General features: G+C 40.8%; 1 protein-coding gene across 1 annotated transcript; it reads right to left on the reverse strand.

Moving 5' to 3' along the window:
- Positions 1 to 17,230: 17,230 nt before the first annotated feature.
- LOC149655964 (uncharacterized) lies at positions 17,231 to 22,858 on the reverse strand. The gene has a single exon (XM_089845082.1). It carries the CDS (start codon positions 22,856 to 22,858, stop codon positions 17,231 to 17,233), a length of 5,628 nt encoding a protein of 1,875 aa, XP_089701208.1.
- Between the last annotated feature and the right edge of the window lie 782 nt (positions 22,859 to 23,640).

A 23,640-nucleotide genomic window follows, 5' to 3' on the forward strand; every position in this document is an offset into this window, starting at 1 on the left:
CCGGAAAAAAAATTTCCTTTAACCTGTAGACGGGCTTAATGGTCTTTCGGGTTCGATTTGTTTCCATCATTTTAAATGCCGGCCAAAAACTTAAAACCCTTCTTTATGGAATAATGTCCGCATGAAAAGTAGCAAGAAATGTCCCGACGGGCTGACGGGCAACGCCGAGTGCCTTCGCTCCTTACAAAAATGGAGAAAGAATTAAGAAATATGGGGGAAAACCTCAAAAAAATTGAGGAAACAATAAGTTTCCAAGGATCCCAGGTGTCCCAGGTAACGATAAATTTTTACGTTGGAGGCCGCCGGAACAATGGCACTGAGGAAAGAAACATTTGTACAAGTGGCAAAAATATCTGGAATTTCCCGGAAAAAAAATTTCCTTTAACCTGTAGACGGGCTGAATGGTCTTTCGGGTTCGAGTTGTTGCCATCTTTTTAAATGGCGACCAAAAACTTAAAACCCTTCTTTATGGAATAATTTCCGCATGAAAAGTAGCAAGAAATGTCCCGACGGGCTGACGGGCAACGCCGAGTGCCTTCGCTCCTTACAAAAATGGAGAAAGAATTAGGAAATATGGGGGAAAATCTCAAAAAAAATTGAGGAAACAATAAGTTTCCAAGGATGCCAGGTGTCCCAGGTAACGATAAATTTTTACGTTGGAGGCCGCCGGAACAATGGCACTGAGGAAAGAAACATTTGTACAAGTGGCAAAAAAATGGGGAATTTCCCGGAAAAAAATTTCCTTTAACCTGTAGACGGGGTGAATGGTCTTTCGGGTTCGATTTGTTGCCATCTTTTTAAATGGAGGCCAAAAACTTAAAACCCTTCTTTATGGAATAATGTCCGCATGAAAAGTAGCAAGAAATGTCCCGACGGGCAACGCCGAGTGCCTTCGCTCCTTACAAAAATGGAGAAAGAATTAAGAAATATGGGGGAAAACCTCAAAAAAATTGAGGAAACAATAAGTTTCCAAGGATGCCAGGTGTCCCAGGTAACGATAAATTTTTACGTTGGAGGCCGCCGGAACAATGGCACTGAGGAAAGAAACATTTGTACAAGTGGCAAAAAAATGGGGAATTTCCCGGAAAAAAAATTTCCTTTAACCTGTAGACGGGCTGAATGGTCTTTCGGGTTCGATTTGTTTCCATCTTTTTAAATGCCGGCCAAAAACTTAAAACCCTTCTTTATGGAATAATGTCCGCATGAAAAGTAGCAAGAAATGTCCCGACGGGCAACGCCGAGTGCCTTCGCTCCTTACAAAAATGGAGAAAGAATTAAGAAATATGGGGGAAAACCTCAAAAAAATTGAGGAAACAATAAGTTTCCAAGGATGCCAGGTGTCCCAGGTAACGATAAATTTTTACGTTGGAGGCCGCCGGAACAATGGCACTGAGGAAAGAAACATTTGTACAAGTGGCAAAAAAATGGGGAATTTCCCGGAAAAAAAATTTCCTTTAACCTGTAGACGGGCTGAATGGTCTTTCGGGTTCGAGTTGTTGCCATCTTTTTAAATGGCGGCCAAAAACTTAAAACCCTTCTTTATGGAATAATTTCCGCATGAAAAGTAGCAAGAAATGTCCCGACGGGCTGACGGGCAACGCCGAGTGCCTTCGCTCCTTACAAAAATGGAGAAAGAATTAAGAAATATGGGGGAAAACCTCAAAAAAATTGAGGAAACAATAAGTTTCCAAGGATGCCAGGTGTCCCAGGTAACGATAAATTTTTACGTTGGAGGCCGCCGGAACAATGGCACTGAGGAAAGAAACATTTGTACAAGTGGCAAAAAAATGGGGAATTTCCCGGAAAAAAAATTTCCTTTAACCTGTAGACGGGCTTAATGGTCTTTCGGGTTCGATTTGTTTCCATCTTTTTAAATGCCGGCCAAAAACTTAAAACCCTTCTTTATGGAATAATGTCCGCATGAAAAGTAGCAAGAAATGTCCCGACGGGCTGACGGGCAACGCCGAGTGCCTTCGCTCCTTACAAAAATGGAGAAAGAATTAAGAAATATGGGGGAAAACCTCAAAAAAATTGAGGAAACAATAAGTTTCCAAGGATCCCAGGTGTCCCAGGTAACGATAAATTTTTACGTTGGAGGCCGCCGGAACAATGGCACTGAGGAAAGAAACATTTGTACAAGTGGCAAAAATATCTGGAATTTCCCGGAAAAAAAATTTCCTTTAACCTGTAGACGGGCTGAATGGTCTTTCGGGTTCGAGTTGTTGCCATCTTTTTAAATGGCGACCAAAAACTTAAAACCCTTCTTTATGGAATAATTTCCGCATGAAAAGTAGCAAGAAATGTCCCGACGGGCTGACGGGCAACGCCGAGTGCCTTCGCTCCTTACAAAAATGGAGAAAGAATTAGGAAATATGGGGGAAAATCTCAAAAAAAATTGAGGAAACAATAAGTTTCCAAGGATGCCAGGTGTCCCAGGTAACGATAAATTTTTACGTTGGAGGCCGCCGGAACAATGGCACTGAGGAAAGAAACATTTGTACAAGTGGCAAAAAAATGGGGAATTTCCCGGAAAAAAATTTCCTTTAACCTGTAGACGGGGTGAATGGTCTTTCGGGTTCGATTTGTTGCCATCTTTTTAAATGGAGGCCAAAAACTTAAAACCCTTCTTTATGGAATAATGTCCGCATGAAAAGTAGCAAGAAATGTCCCGACGGGCTGACGGGCAACGCCGAGTGCCTTCGCTCCTTACAAAAATGGAGAAAGAATTAAGAAATATGGGGGAAAACCTCAAAAAAATTGAGGAAACAATAAGTTTCCAAGGATGCCAGGTGTCCCAGGTAACGATAAATTTTTACGTTGGAGGCCGCCGGAACAATGGCACTGAGGAAAGAAACATTTGTACAAGTGGCAAAAAAATGGGGAATTTCCCGGAAAAAAATTTCCTTTAACCTGTAGACGGGGTGAATGGTCTTTCGGGTTCGATTTGTTGCCATCTTTTTAAATGGAGGCCAAAAACTTAAAACCCTTCTTTATGGAATAATGTCCGCATGAAAAGTAGCAAGAAATGTCCCGACGGGCTGACGGGCAACGCCGAGTGCCTTCGCTCCTTACAAAAATGGAGAAAGAATTAAGAAATATGGGGGAAAACCTCAAAAAAATTGAGGAAACAATAAGTTTCCAAGGATGCCAGGTGTCCCAGGTAACGATAAATTTTTACGTTGGAGGCCGCCGGAACAATGGCACTGAGGAAAGAAACATTTGTACAAGTGGCAAAAAAATGGGGAATTTCCCGGAAAAAAATTTCCTTTAACCTGTAGACGGGCTGAATGGTCTTTCGGGTTCGATTTGTTTCCATCTTTTTAAATGCCGGCCAAAAACTTAAAACCCTTCTTTATGGAATAATGTCCGCATGAAAAGTAGCAAGAAATGTCCCGACGGGCAACGCCGAGTGCCTTCGCTCCTTACAAAAATGGAGAAAGAATTAAGAAATATGGGGGAAAACCTCAAAAAAATTGAGGAAACAATAAGTTTCCAAGGATGCCAGGTGTCCCAGGTAACGATAAATTTTTACGTTGGAGGCCGCCGGAACAATGGCACTGAGGAAAGAAACATTTGTACAAGTGGCAAAAAAATGGGGAATTTCCCGGAAAAAAATTTCCTTTAACCTGTAGACGGGGTGAATGGTCTTTCGGGTTCGATTTGTTGCCATCTTTTTAAATGGAGGCCAAAAACTTAAAACCCTTCTTTATGGAATAATGTCCGCATGAAAAGTAGCAAGAAATGTCCCGACGGGCTGACGGGCAACGCCGAGTGCCTTCGCTCCTTACAAAAATGGAGAAAGAATTAAGAAATATGGGGGAAAACCTCAAAAAAATTGAGGAAACAATAAGTTTCCAAGGATGCCAGGTGTCCCAGGTAACGATAAATTTTTACGTTGGAGGCCGCCGGAACAATGGCACTGAGGAAAGAAACATTTGTACAAGTGGCAAAAAAATGGGGAATTTCCCGGAAAAAAAATTTCCTTTAACCTGTAGACGGGCTGAATGGTCTTTCGGGTTCGATTTGTTTCCATCTTTTTAAATGCCGGGCAAAAACTTAAAACCCTTCTTTATGGAATAATGTCCGCATGAAAAGTAGCAAGAAATGTCCCGACGGGCAACGCCGAGTGCCTTCGCTCCTTACAAAAATGGAGAAAGAATTAAGAAATATGGGGGAAAACCTCAAAAAAATTGAGGAAACAATAAGTTTCCAAGGATGCCAGGTGTCCCAGGTAACGATAAATTTTTACGTTGGAGGCCGCCGGAACAATGGCACTGAGGAAAGAAACATTTGTACAAGTGGCAAAAAATGGGGAATTTCCCAGAAAAAAAATTTCCTTTAACCTGTAGACGGGCTGAATGGTCTTTCGGGTTAGATTTGTTGCCATCTTTTTAAATGGAGGCCAAAAACTTAAAACCCTTCTTTATGGAATAATGTCCGCATGAAAAGTAGCAAGAAATGTCCCGACGGGCTGACGGGCAACGCCGAGTGCCTTCGCTCCTTACAAAAATGGAGAAAGAATTAAGAAATATGGGGGAAAACCTCAAAAAAATTGAGGAAACAATAAGTTTCCAATGATCCCAGGTGTCCCAGGTAACGATAAATTTTTACGTTGGTGCCGCCGGAACAATGGCACTGAGGAAAGAAACATTTGTACAAGTGGCAAAAATATCTGGAATTTCCCGGAAAAAAAATTTCCTTAAACCTGTAGACGGGCTGAATGGTCTTTCGGGTTCGAGTTGTTGCCATCTTTTTAAATGGCGGCCAAAAACTTAAAACCCTTCTTTATCGAATAATGTCCGCATGAAAATAAGCAAGAAATGTCCCTACGGGCTGACGGGCAACACCGAGTGCCTTCGCTCCTTACAAAAATGGAGAAAGAATTAAGAAATATGGGGGAAATCCTCAAAAAAATTTAGGAAACAATAAGTTTCCAAGGATGCCAGGTGTCCCAGGTAACGATAAATTTTTACGTTGGAGGCCGCCGGAATAATGGCACTGAGGAAAGAAACATTTGTACAAGTGGCAAAAAATGGGGAATTTCCCGGAAGAAAATTTCCTTTAACCTGTAGACGGGCTGAATGGTCTTTCGGGTTCGATTTGTTGCCATCTTTTTAAATGGCGGCCAAAAACTTAAAACCCTTCTTTATGGAAAAATGTCCGCATGAAAAGTAGCAAGAAATGTCCCGACGGGCTGACGGGCAACGCCGAGTGCTTTCGCTCCTTACAAAAATGGAGAAAGAATTAAGAAATATGGGGGAAAACCTCAAAAAAATTGAGGAAACAATAAGTTTCCAAGGATGCCAGGTGTCCCAGGTAACGATAATTTTTACGTTGGAGGCCGCCGGAACAATGGCACTGAGGAAAGAAACATTTGTACAAGTGGGAAAAAAATGGGGAATTTCCCGGAAAAAAAATTTCCTTTAACCTGTAGACGGGCTGAATGGTCTTTCGGGTTCGATTTGTTGCCATCTTTTTAAATGGCGGCCAAAAACTTAAAACCCTTCTTTATGGAATAATGTCCGCATGAAAAGTAGCAAGAAATGTCCCGACGGGCTGACGGGCAACGCCGAGTGCCTTCGCTCCTTACAAAAATGGAGAAAGAATTAAGAAATATGGGGGAAAACCTCAAAAAAATTGAGGAAACAATAAGTTTCCAAGGATGCCAGGTGTCCCAGGTAACGATAAATTTTTACGTTAAGGCCGCCGGAACAATGGCACTGAGGAAAGAAACATTTGTACAAGTGGCAAAAAAATGGGGAATTTCCCGGAAAAAAAATTTCCTTTAACCTGTAGACGGGCTGAATGGTCTTTCGGGTTCGATTTGTTTCCATCTTTTTAAATGCCGGCCAAAAACTTAAAACCCTTCTTTATGGAATAATGTCCGCATGAAAAGTAGCAAGAAATGTCCCGACGGGCTGACGGGCAACGCCGAGTGCCTTCGCTCCTTACAAAAATGGAGAAAGAATTAGGAAATATGGGGGAAAACCTCAAAAAAAATTGAGGAAACAATAAGTTTCCAAGGATGCCAGGTGTCCCAGGTAACGATAAATTTTTACGTTGGAGGCCGCCGGAACAATGCCACTGAGGAAAGAAACATTTGTACAAGTGGCAAAAAATGGGGAATTTCCCAGAAAAAAAATTTCCTTTAACCTGTAGACGGGCTGAATGGTCTTTCGGGTTAGATTTGTTGCCATCTTTTTAAATGGAGGCCAAAAACTTAAAACCCTTCTTTATGGAATAATGTCCGCATGAAAAGTAGCAAGAAATGTCCCGACGGGCTGACGGGCAACGCCGAGTGCCTTCGCTCCTTACAAAAATGGAGAAAGAATTAAGAAATATGGGGGAAAACCTCAAAAAAATTGAGGAAACAATAAGTTTCCAATGATCCCAGGTGTCCCAGGTAACGATAAATTTTTACGTTGGTGCCGCCGGAACAATGGCACTGAGGAAAGAAACATTTGTACAAGTGGCAAAAATATCTGGAATTTCCCGGAAAAAAAATTTCCTTAAACCTGTAGACGGGCTGAATGGTCTTTCGGGTTCGAGTTGTTGCCATCTTTTTAAATGGCGGCCAAAAACTTAAAACCCTTCTTTATCGAATAATGTCCGCATGAAAATAAGCAAGAAATGTCCCTACGGGCTGACGGGCAACACCGAGTGCCTTCGCTCCTTACAAAAATGGAGAAAGAATTAAGAAATATGGGGGAAATCCTCAAAAAAATTTAGGAAACAATAAGTTTCCAAGGATGCCAGGTGTCCCAGGTAACGATAAATTTTTACGTTGGAGGCCGCCGGAATAATGGCACTGAGGAAAGAAACATTTGTACAAGTGGCAAAAAATGGGGAATTTCCCGGAAGAAAATTTCCTTTAACCTGTAGACGGGCTGAATGGTCTTTCGGGTTCGATTTGTTGCCATCTTTTTAAATGGCGGCCAAAAACTTAAAACCCTTCTTTATGGAAAAATGTCCGCATGAAAAGTAGCAAGAAATGTCCCGACGGGCTGACGGGCAACGCCGAGTGCTTTCGCTCCTTACAAAAATGGAGAAAGAATTAAGAAATATGGGGGAAAACCTCAAAAAAATTGAGGAAACAATAAGTTTCCAAGGATGCCAGGTGTCCCAGGTAACGATAATTTTTACGTTGGAGGCCGCCGGAACAATGGCACTGAGGAAAGAAACATTTGTACAAGTGGGAAAAAAATGGGGAATTTCCCGGAAAAAAAATTTCCTTTAACCTGTAGACGGGCTGAATGGTCTTTCGGGTTCGATTTGTTGCCATCTTTTTAAATGGCGGCCAAAAACTTAAAACCCTTCTTTATGGAATAATGTCCGCATGAAAAGTAGCAAGAAATGTCCCGACGGGCTGACGGGCAACGCCGAGTGCCTTCGCTCCTTACAAAAATGGAGAAAGAATTAAGAAATATGGGGGAAAACCTCAAAAAAATTGAGGAAACAATAAGTTTCCAAGGATGCCAGGTGTCCCAGGTAACGATAAATTTTTACGTTAAGGCCGCCGGAACAATGGCACTGAGGAAAGAAACATTTGTACAAGTGGCAAAAAAATGGGGAATTTCCCGGAAAAAAAATTTCCTTTAACCTGTAGACGGGCTGAATGGTCTTTCGGGTTCGATTTGTTTCCATCTTTTTAAATGCCGGCCAAAAACTTAAAACCCTTCTTTATGGAATAATGTCCGCATGAAAAGTAGCAAGAAATGTCCCGACGGGCAACGTCGAGTGCCTTCGCTCCTTACAAAAATGGAGAAAGAATTAAGAAATATGGGGGAAAACCTCAAAAAAAAATGAGGAAACAATAAGTTTCCAAGGATGCCAGGTGTCCCAGGTAACAATAAATTTTTACGTTGGAGGCCGCCGGAACAATGGCACTGAGGAAAGAAACATTTGTACAAGTGGCAAAAAAAATGGGGAATTTCCCGGAAAAAAAATTTCCTTTAACCTGTAGACGGGCTGAATGGTCTTTCGGGTTCGATTTGTTTCCATCTTTTTAAATGCCGGCCAAAAACTTAAAACCCTTCTTTATGGAATAATGTCCGCATGAAAAGTAGCAAGAAATGTCCCGACGGGCTGACGGGCAACGCCGAGTGCCTTCGCTCCTTACAAAAATGGAGAAAGTATTAAGAAATATGGGGGAAAACCTCAAAAAAATTGAGGAAACAATAAGTTTCCAAGGATCCCAGGTGTCCCAGGTAACGATAAATTTTTACGTTGGAGGCCGCCGGAACAATGGCACTGAGGAAAGAAACATTTCTACAAGTGGCAAAAATATCTGGAATTTCCCGGAAAAAAAATTTCCTTTAACCTGTAGACGGGCTGAATGGTCTTTCGGGTTCGAGTTGTTGCCATCTTTTTAAATGGCGGCCAAAAACTTAAAACCCTTCTTTATGGAATAATGTCCGCATGAAAAGTAGCAAGAAATGTCCCGACGGGCAACGCCGAGTGCCTTCGCTCCTTACAAAAATGGAGAAAGAATTAAGAAATATGGGGGAAAACCTAAAAAAATTGAGGAAACAATAAGTTTCCAAGGATGCCAGGTGTCCCAGGTAACGATAAATTTTTACGTTGGAGGCCGCCGGAACAATGGCACTGAGGAAAGAAACATTTGTACAAGTGGCAAAAATTGGGGAATTTCCCGGAAAAAAATTTCCTTTAACCTGTAGACGGGCTGAATGGTCTTTCGGGTTCGATTTGTTGCCATCTTTTTAAATGCAGGCCAAAAACTTAAAACCCTTCTTTATGGAATAATGTCCGCATGAAAAGTAGCAAGAAATGTCCCGACGGGCTGACGGGCAACGCCGAGTGCCTTCGCTCCTTACAAAAATGGAGAAAGAATTAAGAAATATGGGGGAAAACCTCAAAAAAATTGAGGAAACAATAAGTTTCCAAGGATGCCAGGTGTCCCAGGTAACGATAAATTTTTACGTTGGAGGCCGCCGGAACAATGGCACTGAGGAAAGAAACATTTGTACAAGTGGCAAAAATATCTGGAATTTCCCGGAAAAAAAATTTCCTTTAACCTGTAGACGGGCTGAATGGTCTTTCGGGTTCGAGTTGTTGCCATCTTTTTAAATGGCGGCCAAAAACTTAAAACCCTTCTTTATGGAATAATGTCCGCATGAAAAGTAGCAAGAAATGTCCCGACGGGCAGACGGGCAACGCCGAGTGCCTTCGCTCCTTACAAAAATGGAGAAAGAATTAAGAAATATGGGGGAAAACCTCAAAAAAATTGAGGAAACAATAAGTTTCCAAGGATGCCAGGTGTCCCAGGTAACGATAAATTTTTACGTTGGAGGCCGCCGGAACAATGGCACTGAGGAAAGAAACATTTGTACAAGTGGCAAAAAATGGGGAATTTCCCAGAAAAAAATTTCCTTTAACCTGTAGACGGGCTGAATGGTCTTTCGGGTTCGAGTTGTTGCCATCTTTTTAAATGGCGGCCAAAAACTTAAAACCCTTCTTTATGGAATAATGTCCGCATGAAAAGTAGCAAGAAATGTCCCGACGGGCAGACGGGCAACGCCGAGTGCCTTCGCTCCTTACAAAAATGGAGAAAGAATTAAGAAATATGGGGGAAAACCTCAAAAAAGTTGAGGAAACAATAAGTTTCCAAGGATGCCAGGTGTCCCAGGTAACGATAAATTTTTACGTTGGAGGCCGCCGGAACAATGGCACTGAGGAAAGAAACATTTGTACAAGTGGCAAAAAAATGGGGAATTTCCCGGAAAAAAAATTTCCTTTAACCTGTAGACGGGCTGAATGGTCTTTCGGGTTCGATTTCTTTCCATCTTTTTAAATGCCGGCCAAAAACTTAAAACCCTTCTTTATGGAATAATGTCCGCATGAAAAGTAGCAAGAAATGTCCCGACGGGCAACGCCGAGTGCCTTCGCTCCTTACAAAAATGGAGAAAGAATTAAGAAATATGGGGGAAAACCTCAAAAAAATTGAGGAAACAATAAGTTTCCAAGGATGCCAGGTGTCCCAGGTAACGATAAATTTTTACGTTGGAGGCCGCCGGAACAATGGCACTGAGGAAAGAAACATTTGTACAAGTGGCAAAAAATGGGGAATTTCCCAGAAAAAAATTTCCTTTAACCTGTAGACGGGCTGAATGGTCTTTCGGGTTCGATTTGTTGCCATCTTTTTAAATGGAGGCCAAAAACTTAAAACCCTTCTTTATGGAATAATGTCCGCATGAAAAGTAGCAAGAAATGTCCCGACGGGCTGACGGGCAACGCCGAGTGCCTTCGCTCCTTACAAAAATGGAGAAAGAATTAAGAAATATGGGGGAAAACCTAAAAAAATTGAGGAAACAATAAGTTTCCAAGGATGCCAGGTGTCCCAGGTAACGATAAATTTTTACGTTGGAGGCCGCCGGAACAATGGCACTGAGGAAAGAAACATTTGTACAAGTGGCAAAAATTGGGGAATTTCCCGGAAAAAAATTTCCTTTAACCTGTAGACGGGCTGAATGGTCTTTCGGGTTCGATTTGTTGCCATCTTTTTAAATGGAGGCCAAAAACTTAAAACCCTTCTTTATGGAATAATGTCCGCATGAAAAGTAGCAAGAAATGTCCCGACGGGCTGACGGGCAACGCCGAGTGCCTTCGCTCCTTACAAAAATGGAGAAAGAATTAAGAAATATGGGGGAAAACCTCAAAAAAATTGAGGAAACAATAAGTTTCCAAGGATGCCAGGTGTCCCAGGTAACGATAAATTTTTACGTTGGAGGCCGCCGGAACAATGGCACTGAGGAAAGAAACATTTGTACAAGTGGCAAAAATATCTGGAATTTCCCGGAAAAAAAATTTCCTTTAACCTGTGGACGGGCTGAATGGTCTTTCGGGTTCGAGTTGTTGCCATCTTTTTAAATGGCGGCCAAAAACTTAAAACCTTTCTTTATGGAATAATGTCCGCATGAAAAGTAGCAAGAAATGTCCCGACGGGCAGACGGGCAACGCCGAGTGCCTTCGCTCCTTACAAAAATGGAGAAAGAATTAAGAAATATGGGGGAAAACCTCAAAAAAATTGAGGAAACAATAAGTTTCCAAGGATGCCAGGTGTCCCAGGTAACGATAAATTTTTACGTTGGAGGCCGCCGGAACAATGGCACTGAGGAAAGAAACATTTGTACAAGTGGCAAAAAATGGGGAATTTCCCAGAAAAAAATTTCCTTTAACCTGTAGACGGGCTGAATGGTCTTTCGGGTTCGAGTTGTTGCCATCTTTTTAAATGGCGGCCAAAAACTTAAAACCCTTCTTTATGGAATAATGTCCGCATGAAAAGTAGCAAGAAATGTCCCGACGGGCAACGCCGAGTGCCTTCGCTCCTTACAAAAATGGAGAAAGAATTAAGAAATATGGGGGAAAACCTAAAAAAATTGAGGAAACAATAAGTTTCCAAGGATGCCAGGTGTCCCAGGTAACGATAAATTTTTACGTTGGAGGCCGCCGGAACAATGGCACTGAGGAAAGAAACATTTGTACAAGTGGCAAAAATTGGGGAATTTCCCGGAAAAAAATTTCCTTTAACCTGTAGACGGGCTGAATGGTCTTTCGGGTTCGATTTGTTGCCATCTTTTTAAATGGAGGCCAAAAACTTAAAACCCTTCTTTATGGAATAATGTCCGCATGAAAAGTAGCAAGAAATGTCCCGACGGGCTGACGGGCAACGCCGAGTGCCTTCGCTCCTTACAAAAATGGAGAAAGAATTAAGAAATATGGGGGAAAACCTCAAAAAAATTGAGGAAACAATAAGTTTCCAAGGATGCCAGGTGTCCCAGGTAACGATAAATTTTTACGTTGGAGGCCGCCGGAACAATGGCACTGAGGAAAGAAACATTTGTACAAGTGGCAAAAATATCTGGAATTTCCCGGAAAAAAATTTCCTTTAACCTGTAGACGGGCTGAATGGTCTTTCGGGTTCGAGTTGTTGCCATCTTTTTAAATGGCGGCCAAAAACTTAAAACCCTTCTTTATGGAATAATGTCCGCATGAAAAGTAGCAAGAAATGTCCCGACGGGCTGACGGGCAACGCCGAGTGCCTTCGCTCCTTACAAAAATGGAGAAAGAATTAAGAAATATGGGGGAAAACCTCAAAAAAATTGAGGAAACAATAAGTTTCTAAGGATGCCAGGTGTCCCAGGTAACGATAAATTTTTACGTTAAGGCCGCCGGAACAATGGCACTGAGGAAAGAAACATTTGTACAAGTGGCAAAAAAATGGGGAATTTCCCGGAAAAAAATTTCCTTTAACCTGTAGACGGGCTGAATGGTCTTTCGGGTTCGATTTGTTTCCATCTTTTTAAATGCCGGCCAAAAACTTAAAACCCTTCTTTATGGAATAATGTCCGCATGAAAAGTAGCAAGAAATGTCCCGACGGGCAACGCCGAGTGCCTTCGCTCCTTACAAAAATGGAGAAAGAATTTAAGAAATATGGGGGAAAACCTCAAAAAAATTGAGGAAACAATAAGTTTCCAAGGATGCCAGGTGTCCCAGGTAACGATAAATTTTTACGTTGGAGGCCGCCGGAACAATGGCACTGAGGAAAGAAACATTTGTACAAGTGGCAAAAAATGGGGAATTTCCCAGAAAAAAATTTCCTTTAACCTGTAGACGGGCTGAATGGTCTTTCGGGTTCGATTTGTTGCCATCTTTTTAAATGGAGGCCAAAAACTTAAAACCCTTCTTTATGGAATAATGTCCGCATGAAAAGTAGCAAGAAATGTCCCGACGGGCTGACGGGCAACGCCGAGTGCCTTCGCTCCTTACAAAAATGGAGAAAGAATTAAGAAATATGGGGGAAAACCTCAAAAAAATTGAGGAAACAATAAGTTTCCAAGGATGCCAGGTGTCCCAGGTAACGATAAATTTTTACGTTGGAGGCCGCCGGAACAATGGCACTGAGGAAAGAAACAATTGGACAAGTGGCAAAAAAATGGGGAATTTCCCGGAAAAAAATTTCCTTTAACCTGTAGACGGGCTGAATGGTCTTTCGGGTTCGATTTGTTGCCACCTTTTTAAATGGCGGCCAAAAACTTAAAACCCTTCTTTATGGAATAATGTCCGCATGAAAAGTAGCAAGAAATGTCCCGACGGGCTGACGGGCAACGCCGAGTGCCTTCGCTCCTTACAAAAATGGAGAAAGAATTAAGAAATATGGGGGAAAACCTTAAAAAAATTGAGGAAACAATAAGTTTCCAAGGATGCCAGGTGTCCCAGGTAACGATAAATTTTTACGTTGGAGGCCGCCGGAACAATGGCACTGAGGAAAGAAACATTTGTACAAGTGGCAAAAATTGGGGAATTTCCCAGAAAAAAATTTCCTTTAACCTGTAGACGGGCTGAATGGTCTTTCGGGTTCGATTTGTTGCCATCTTTTTAAATGGAGGCCAAAAACTTAAAACCCTTCTTTATGGAATAATGTCCGAATGAAAAGTAGCAAGAAATGTCCCGACGGGCTGACGGGCAACGCCGAGTGCCTTCGCTCCTTACAAAAATGGAGAAAGAATTAAGAAATATGGGGGAAAACCTCAAAAAAATTGAGGAAACAATAAGTTTCCAAGGATGCCAGGTGTCCCAGGTAACGATAAATTTTTACGTTGGAGGCCGCCGGAACAATGGCACTGAGGAAAGAAACATTTGTACAAGTGGCAAAAATATCTGGAATTTCCCGGAAAAAAAATTTCCTTTAACCTGTAGACGGGCTGAATGGTCTTTCGGGTTCGAGTTGTTGCCATCTTTTTAAATGGCGGCCAAAAACTTAAAACCCTTCTTTATGGAATAATGTCCGCATGAAAAGTAGCAAGAAATGTCCCGACGGGCAACGCCGAGTGCCTTCGCTCCTTACAAAAATGGAGAAAGAATTAAGAAATATGGGGGAAAACCTCAAAAAAATTGAGGAAACAATAAGTTTCCAAGGATGCCAGGTGTCCCAGGTAACGATAAATTTTTACGTTGGAGGCCGCCGGAACAATGGCACTGAGGAAAGAAACATTTGTACAAGTGGCAAAAAATGGGGAATTTCCCAGAAAAAAATTTCCTTTAACCTGTAGACGGGCTGAATGGTCTTTCGGGTTCGATTTGTTGCCATCTTTTTAAATGGAGGCCAAAAACTTAAAACCCTTCTTTATGGAATAATGTCCGCATGAAAAGTAGCAAGAAATGTCCCGACGGGCTGACGGGCAACGCCGAGTGCCTTCGCTCCTTACAAAAATGGAGAAAGAATTAAGAAATATGGGGGAAAACCTCAAAAAAATTGAGGAAACAATAAGTTTCCAAGTTTCCCAGGTGTCCCAGGTAACGATAAATTTTTACGTTGGAGGCCGCCGGAACAATGGCACTGAGGAAAGAAACATTTGTACAAGTGGCAAAAATATCTGGAATTTCCCGGAAAAAAAATTTCCTTTAACCTGTAGACGGGCTGAATGGTCTTTCGGGTTCGAGTTGTTGCCATCTTTTTAAATGGCGGCCAAAAACTTAAAACCCTTCTTTATCGAATAATGTCCGCATGAAAATAAGCAAGAAATGTCCCGACGGGCTGACGGGCAACACCGAGTGCCTTCGCTCCTTACAAAAATGGAGAAAGAATTAAGAAATATGGGGGAAATCCTCAAAAAAATTGAGGAAACAATAAGTTTCCAAGGATGCCAGGTATCCCAGGTAACGATAAATTTTTACGTTAAGGCCGCCGGAACAATGGCACTGAGGAAAGAAACATTTGTACAAGTGGGAAAAAAAATGGGGAATTTCCCGGAAAAAAAATTTCCTTTAACCTGTAGACGGGCTGAATGGTCTTTCGGGTTCGATTTGTTGCCATCTTTTTAAATGGCGGCCAAAAACTTAAAACCCTTCTTTATGGAATAATGTCCGCATGAAAAGTAGCAAGAAATGTCCCGACGGGCTGACGGGCAACGCCGAGTGCCTTCGCTCCTTACAAAAATGGAGAAAGAATTAAGAAATATGGGGGAAAACCTCAAAAAAATTGAGGAAACAATAAGTTTCTAAGGATGCCAGGTGTCCCAGGTAACGATAAATTTTTACGTTAAGGCCGCCGGAACAATGGCACTGAGGAAAGAAACATTTGTACAAGTGGCAAAAAAATGGGGAATTTCCCGGAAAAAAATTTCCTTTAACCTGTAGACGGGCTGAATGGTCTTTCGGGTTCGATTTGTTTCCATCTTTTTAAATGCCGGCCAAAAACTTAAAACCCTTCTTTATGGAATAATGTCCGCATGAAAAGTAGCAAGAAATGTCCCGACGGGCAACGCCGAGTGCCTTCGCTCCTTACAAAAATGGAGAAAGAATTAAGAAATATGGGGGAAAACCTCAAAAAAATTGAGGAAACAATAAGTTTCCAAGGATGCCAGGTGTCCCAGGTAACGATAAATTTTTACGTTGGAGGCCGCCGGAACAATGGCACTGAGGAAAGAAACATTTGTACAAGTGGCAAAAAATGGGGAATTTCCCAGAAAAAAATTTCCTTTAACCTGTAGACGGGCTGAATGGTCTTTCGGGTTCGATTTGTTGCCATCTTTTTAAATGGAGGCCAAAAACTTAAAACCCTTCTTTATGGAATAATGTCCGCATGAAAAGTAGCAAGAAATGTCCCAACGGGCTGACGGGCAACGCCGAGTGCCTTCGCTCCTTACAAAAATGGAGAAAGAATTTAAGAAATATGGGGGAAAACCTCAAAAAAATTGAGGAAACAATAAGTTTCCAAGGATGCCAGGTGTCCCAGGTAACGATAAATTTTTACGTTGGAGGCCGCCGGAACAATGGCACTGAGGAAAGAAACAATTGGACAAGTGGCAAAAAAATGGGGAATTTCCCGGAAAAAAAATTTCCTTTAACCTGTAGACGGGCTGAATGGTCTTTCGGGTTCGATTTGTTGCCACCTTTTTAAATGGTGGCCAAAAACTTAAAACCCTTCTTTATGGAATAATGTCCGCATGAAAAGTAGCAAGAAATGTCCCGACGGGCTGACGGGCAACGCCGAGTGCCTTCGCTCCTTACAACAAGATGGCCCCGGCCATATTACGCTTTGGTGCTTGACATGTAATTAAAATAAATTTCTATCCGACGGGCTGGAACATTTAACTGTAAATGGGTTTTTTAATGCAAAATTGATACTTGTAGCATAATATGTGACTGGAACTAAAATTATTCAATGATTGTACTCATATACAAATATACAACCATCGCCTAGAATTAGCCCCACAGCCATATTTTTCTTCAGAGTTGATACAATAGATATAAAATATAAGTGTGAGAGAATTGCACGTCTGTAAATTTCACTTTGAAACGAATGAAGTTTGAACGACTCTCTTGAAAGTCCATCGGTGGACTGGGGGCCTTGCGTCCTTCGTTTATGAAAATTCCAATTGCAGCGTCGGCTATACTATATAAGTAACTTACAGTGTTGATCTTTTAGTTTCATCTGGAACACTTTTTATGGAGGGTTCCAAGTCTAATATGGGTCTCTTTATCTAGGATCCCAAGCCTAATGTGGGTCTCTTTATCTAGGATCCCAAGCCTAATGTGGGTCTCTTTATCTAGGATCCCAAGCCTACTGTGGGTCTCTTTATCTAGGATCATAAGCCTACTGTTGATGTTGTACTTTCCTATGGAACAATGTCGATCTTGTAAATTTATCAGCAACACCGTTGATCTTGTAGTTTTATCTGGAATAATGTCGATCTAGGAAGTTTTATCTGGAATAATGTCGATTTAGGAAGTTTTATCTGGAATAATGTCGATTTAGGAAGTTTCATCTGCAACAATTTTCATCTTGTAGTTTTATCTGGACCACTGTTGATCTTGTAGTTTTATCTGGACCACTGTTGATCTTGTAGTTTTATCTGGAACACTATTGATCTTGTAGTTTTATCTGGAACACTATTGATCTTTTAGTATCCGAAGTGGGACTCTTTTTACGGAGGATCCCAAGTCTAATGTGGGTCTCTTATTCTAGGATCCCAAGCCTAATGTGGGTCTCTTAATCTAGGATCCCAAGCCGAATGTGGGTCTCCTTTGCTAGGATCTCAAGCCTACTGTTGTCCTTTTAAGTTTCATCGTCAACACTGTGGAGCTTGGAATTTTCATCTGCAAAAATGACGATCTTCAATTTTCATCTGGAATACATGTTATCATTCAAAATACAACATATATGATTAGTACAAAGGTTCTTCCATTCATAGTTTCTCTGTCTGTGGCTTATTTCAAATATAAGCAAATTCCTTTGTGGTAAGAATAATAACATTCTCGGTAAGTAGCGCTGAAAATGCTAGAAAAATGTACATTCCCAAATGCTAAATCTAGTTGAGTAGCACCATCAGTTGACTGTTTGAAATTAAGACCATGCAAAGGTTCAAACCCATTGCCCGAAAAAAAGTCCAAAAGCTTCTTAGATTCAACACATGATCTCTCAAGAAGGTTAATATTGAAGTCGCCAACAATGACGCTTGGAATATCTTCGTCATAAAAATGTGCTATACACTTCCCAATGACGTATATTACGTCTCGAATGTTGCAAGCTGGAGAACAGTAAACAGCTAGAACTGAAACTCGCAAATCAAGTACATTACCATCAAACCATAAGCATTCAATATGAGATGTTCTGCTTGGTTCTGCCGTGTATGTACGAATCTTGGTATTAGTTACATTTTCCTTGACATAAGCTGATACTCCATATGGCTTTCGCCGAGACTCACGAGGGAGATAAATGCCATTTAGTTCCAAAAATCCAGGGATTTTAAATTCATCAGTCTCTTTGGCCCAGGTTTCAACTAGAAATATCATATCTGATTCCATAATTCTTAAATCGGAGCTCACGTCTTCTAAATGGCAATTCAAAGACTGTACATTATGTACATAAATAAAATTTTTTTTATCCAAATTAGGTAGAGTTAACGGGCAATATTTTCGAAGGCGCTCCATTTCTAACGCAACAGGGTCTTTACTTTTAACTACTGGGTTAGGCGCTTTGAATTTTCCCGCAATAAACAAGCCGCTTGATGTTTTGGCTCTACTACAAGCGACGTATAATTGGGATCTTTTCATCGTTCTCTTTACATTAAGATGAACAACTACATCCGAATAGGTATCACCTTGACTCTTGTGTACAGTTATGGCTTCAGCAACTACTAGAGGGTACTGCTTTCTTGATACATAAATATTCTTCTGTCCTGAACGTCTATTGAAACTTCTGACTATTTTCTCAATAGGCGTCCATAATTCAGTAATATTATTGGATGTCATCAAGCCTTGAGACTGGGCTCTAGTCTCTTTTCCAGTCTTCTCGTCACTAAATTCAATCCAAACCCGAACAGGGATTTGCTCACCTTTTTGATTTTGGCCATACTCAATTTTTCTTAATCTTCCAGTTGCACCATTTACTAGACCATCTGCGGTGTTTAAATTGTTTGTGATCATATACCTTATACCAACCATTAGAGTTAATTCTCTTGGTAAGCCGCTTGTTTCTTGGGTTTTCAAAGTTTTTACAGCTTCCAGAATTCTAGTTTTTATTTCATTGCTGGCATCACCAGTGGCCGAGTCAAATGACACCGAGCAAATCTTTTCAGCATTCAGTGAACATAACTTTAACGCATTGAAAGCATTCACTTCATCATTTGTTGCAAACAAATGTAGAGTTTCTAAAGGCAGAGGTCTTGAAATAGATGTTTCCAGCCCTTGGAACATGACTATGTCAGCTGGTGTCATCTCTCCCATTGACATTCGATTTAAAGCCATGGCAAATATTTTGTCATCTTTCTGTCTCATAATTTCGTTAAGTTCGTACAGCTTAAATTCTTCCCACAACGGACTTCCGATTAGAGCCGCATAGGGGTTATTCTTTTCCTTTAAAGGCATGAATGTGTAATTATCGCCAACAGGGGGCAATTGGTTGTAGTCCCCCACGAGAATAACAGAAAGTCCACCAAAATGTTTTGAACATCCGAAGATCTGCTGGGCTCTTACGTTAACATAATTGAATATTTTGGCTCCACACATGGATATTTCATCTATTATCAAAAGTTTGAGGCCTAAAAGAGAACATCTTTTTCTGTTCAAAGTGTCACTGTCTAAAGGGTTCATCTTGCCTGAAAACTGATTAGTTGGCAAGTTAAAGGCAGAGTGAAGAGTAACACCATCAATATTAAAAGCCGCTTTCCCCGTGAATGCTGTTCTTAGAACGGATAACACTGATGGATCAGCACCAGGCTTGTTCTTTTCATGTCTTGATACGGCTTCAAAAATGGCTTTGATCAAAAGACTTTTTCCAACACCCGCACCACCTGTTATTAGAATTCTAAGAGGTTCTTCTTGAGATGTTTTGAAATGATTAAGTACGTAGTAGAAAATCTCTCGCTGCTTTAAATTTAGTTTTCGAAGCATGCTGTAATATTCTTCATTGTTGACGAGAGTAATTGTTGGAGTGAAGTCGGCAGCGCTAGACTGTTGAATATCAGAAGTTATGTCACAAACGGCTTCTTGGAGAGAGTTTACGAAATAATCTGGGTCGTCTAAAGTGAAATTTCTATCACGCTCGTTTTGATGTTCAATCATGGGTTGAATATTTTGAATATCATTTGTGTGTTGATTTTCTCTTACTTCTTGAATCATTTGGTCCAGATCTAAATCGTCAACTTCACTTACAAATTCCCTTCGAACTTGCAATACGTCCAGCTTATGAGCTTCGTATATTTCTTCTACGTTAGCTTCTAGCAATTCAGTTTTCTCGCAACGCCAAGGCAAAAACAACATCAATTCCACTCGGCAATAGTTTTTCAGGTCTTTCACCATACTGTACTTTCGGAATCTGATTACTTTGGCGTGCATCCTTTTCCTTACAAATCCTGAAGAATCTTTCAGTTCAAGGGATGTTTCAACAGATACCGTCTCATCCTCTTGGTTCTCATCTTCGTTCAAATTCTGGGTTCTTTTATTCCGTTTGCTTCGAGAAAACTCGTACCACGAGGCGAAAACGGCTAAACTGAGATTTTCCAACTCATCAGGCCTCGCGACGTAGTGCTCAATAAGGCCATCCGAGAAAACGTTAGTACTATCATCGGGCAACAAATCTAATTCAGATGGTCGTTTCAGAATGTGCACCCTTTCTTCTGGTGGTGAAGTGTTAACGTAAATAAGAGCGCGACTGCTCCGACAAATTGGAATGGAAAGCAGTATATAGCAGCATTCTTGAGCACCAACTTCTTCACAATGAATAAATTTATTAGCAATAACTTTTAATCTCTCTTTTATACCACTGCCTTTATTTTTGGCCTCCTTGATGGCTTCCCTTAGGAGCATTGACATTCCCTTTTGGGCTTTACCAATGTAAGAAACGATATAAACGACACAGGCATACGGGTCTAATACGTATTGCAGATCCATATTAGCGTTCCATAACTCCAAAATCTTCTTGTTGTAAGGATTTATTCTTATTTCTTGTGGCGACCTTTTAAGAAGTACAGTGGACCTTCTAATTGGATAAGTTACGGCTGCAATATATTCGTCTTCTGTCATGTTCAGAGTTTCCAAAAATTCTTCAAATGTCTCCGGTGCAGTTTCAACTTTTAAATTTTCGATAGCATTTCGCACTAATTTGCTTCTAGCTTCAACCCTTTCGACATTGTCGTTTTCATCACGTTTAGATGGGTCGTAAATAATGCTTTTTCGCATTGGTGGAAAAGGTATTCCAAAACGACAGGATGACTGCCCACCATCATTCTTTTTACGACAGGTTCTGGAATGCTTGTGGGTTTGCAGCTTCACCAAGTTATTCCATTTTTCACTTCCATCACCTTTCGAGCAAGAAATATTTGAATCAATGAAAGTGATAACCTCTTCCAAATTATCACTTTTTAATTGGGGAGCGTTCTTATTCCAGACTAGAATATGAGCGTGTGGTGATCCCCTCATTTGGAACTCTATTCTAATGTAGTAGTCATCAACGTTTCCAATAGGAGTCTCCTTGCTTCGTAGAAACTTGAAAAATTCTCTCAAACGATAATCAAAATATCGGCTGCAGGTGACAGGGTCCTCGTTGATAAGCTTGGCTCTCTCCATAAATCCCAAGGTTTTGACGTATTCTTCCACAGTTTCTCTAGGGTGCCCGGCAATTACGCACAAAGACTGTAAAAGCTCTTCCCACTTAGTCTCAGCCGCACTCAGCGTGAGGAACCATGTAGGTTTACCAAGTTGACGAACCATAGCCAGAATATCTTTCTCGCGTTGTTGCAAATAGCCAGGGGAAGATCTTACAGTTTCCAACACTTTGTAACCATCATCGTGTCTCACCAAAGAATCCAAACTTCCAGGGGCTCTTAATGCTCCCGCTGTGTAGGGCTGGCCAGTTGTGGACTTAGATTGTCTCATGTGAATGTTAACAGCGTTGCGCAGTTTCGTTGATACTAATTTAACATAAGAATAAAGTATTTTCGGAATATTGGTGGCACAACGTCTATCGCTGTTTCTGAACTCGAACTTTATTTGTTGCATTAATGTTGCGTTAGCTTTTAGCTTTAACCCTTGGCCAACGTAAATTTGCGGGAAAGAGAGATATTCCGAGTCTTCATCATAAAGAAGTGATTGAGTTCTCTGCCCTTCTCCAGGAGCATAAGCAATACTTTCAATTTCAGGGGTAATTAGATCTTCAGAAGAAACCAATAAGGTATCTCTATTGCCATTATTAAATGAAGCTTCATCATCACATTCTTCCCAATCATCATCGCTGTCAGGTGAATCTTGTGATTCTGCAACAGCATTCTCTCGTGGATTTGTACCATCAGAGGGCGTGTTGCTTACTTCAGTTGCCATGTCTTCATTGTTGCTGATCACTTCAGTTGCTATATCTTCTTCATTCGATATGAAATCCATGCTATTTGACTGGCTGAATTCTAAAGCCACATCAGCTGAAACAGTTATTTCATGTTTCAAATAAAGTGGAGTTGCCATGAGAAACTTTAAAGCCTCCATTATTTTTTTTGGACGAACTGTTTCAAACATGTAGTGGTGTTGATATTCCTTTTTTCTTTTGAGTTTAATTTGAACAACTTGAGTGTCACTAGGATATCGAGGTAAAATTGACACTGAAGAGTCTATGGAAACCGGTACATTTACAACATTACCCCGAATGCCTCTTTGCTGATCAACCCCTAATTTTCTTATTTGCATAAATGGTAACCGGGGTGAAATCATTCTACACTCCAGTTCCGTAAGATTTCTCAACTCTGGTGGTACGTCAGGAAAACAAAAGCCATTTTCCGTGGAAATAGGGGGTACCTTCTTTCGAGAAACATAGCTGTGGCAAGTTCCACACAACAAAATGTGTGATGGAAGTGCTCTTTGGTTTATTCCTTCAACCAATAAGTATTTCGCTGACTCAATTTTTCTAACTGAAGTTTGGAAAAATAGTCCAGAACAACATTCACATTTATGATCGGGTCCTTGCAGTATATTTTGTTTGTATGTGTTTTCATAGTAATGCGGGTGATCTTTCCTAATACTTCTACTATAGCGATCTCTTATCTCCAAGCTCCCACAAGTTGTTGGGACGTTACTTGTTGAAGGGCCATCATTAGTCAAAGAGCCATCATTCATTGAAGGGTTCACAGTAGTTGAGTCTTCACTTGTTGAAAGGTTTTGACTAGCTAAAGGGTCTTGACTAGTAGAAGGGTCCTCATAAGTCGAAGGATCCTCACTAGTCGAAGGGTTCTCACTTATTGAAATGTTTTGACTAGCTAAATGGTCTTGACTAGTAGAAAGTCTGGTATATGACAATTCACTAGTTTTTTGTTTTTTTTTCAGCATATCTCGCTCGTCTCCTTGCTTTTTCATTTTCTTTGTATTCTGGATCCAGACGCAATCGTTTCATTCTTTCTTTCCCAGCCTCATTCACATTAACAGTCATTTCATTATGTAATAAATTATTACTTGAAGCTGAAGTACTGTCATTTGTTGATTGGATATCACTTGTTGTAGGACCAGCAAAGGTTAAAGGGTTTCGACTAGTCGAAGGATCCTCACTAGTCGAAGGGTTCTCACTTATTGAAATGTTTTGACTAGCTAAAGGGTCTTGACTAGTAGAAAGGCTGGTATATGACAATTCACTAGTTTTTTGTTTTTTTTCAGCATATCTCGCTCGTCTCCTTGCTTTTTCATTTTCTTTGTATTCTGGATCCAGACGCAATTGTTTCATTCTTTCTTTCCCACTCTCATTCACATTAACAGTCATTTCATTATGTAATAAATTATTACTTGAAGCTGAAGTACTGTCATTTGTTGATTGGATATCACTTGTTGTAGGACCAGCAAAGGTTAAAGGGTTTCGACTATCAGAAGTGCTTTGACTAGTAGATTGGCTGTGAATGGACAATTCGCAATTTCCCTTCTTTTTTTCAGCATATCTCGCTCGTCTCCTTGCTTTTTCATTTTCTTTGTATTCTGGATCCAGACGCAATCGTTTCATTCTATCTTTCATTGTCTCGTTCACGTTAGAAACCATTTCATTACTGTTATTTGAAGTTGAAGTATCGTCATTAGTTAAGGGGCTCTCACTAATTGTACGGCCCTCGTTTGTTGAAGGATCCATGAAGTTTGATGGGTTTTGAAAGGCAGAA

This window comes from Phalangium opilio, unplaced genomic scaffold (assembly GCF_054372755.1).
Source record: "Phalangium opilio isolate 3A_F unplaced genomic scaffold, DU_Popi_V2 ptg000078l_1, whole genome shotgun sequence".
NCBI lineage: Eukaryota > Metazoa > Arthropoda > Arachnida > Opiliones > Phalangiidae > Phalangium > Phalangium opilio.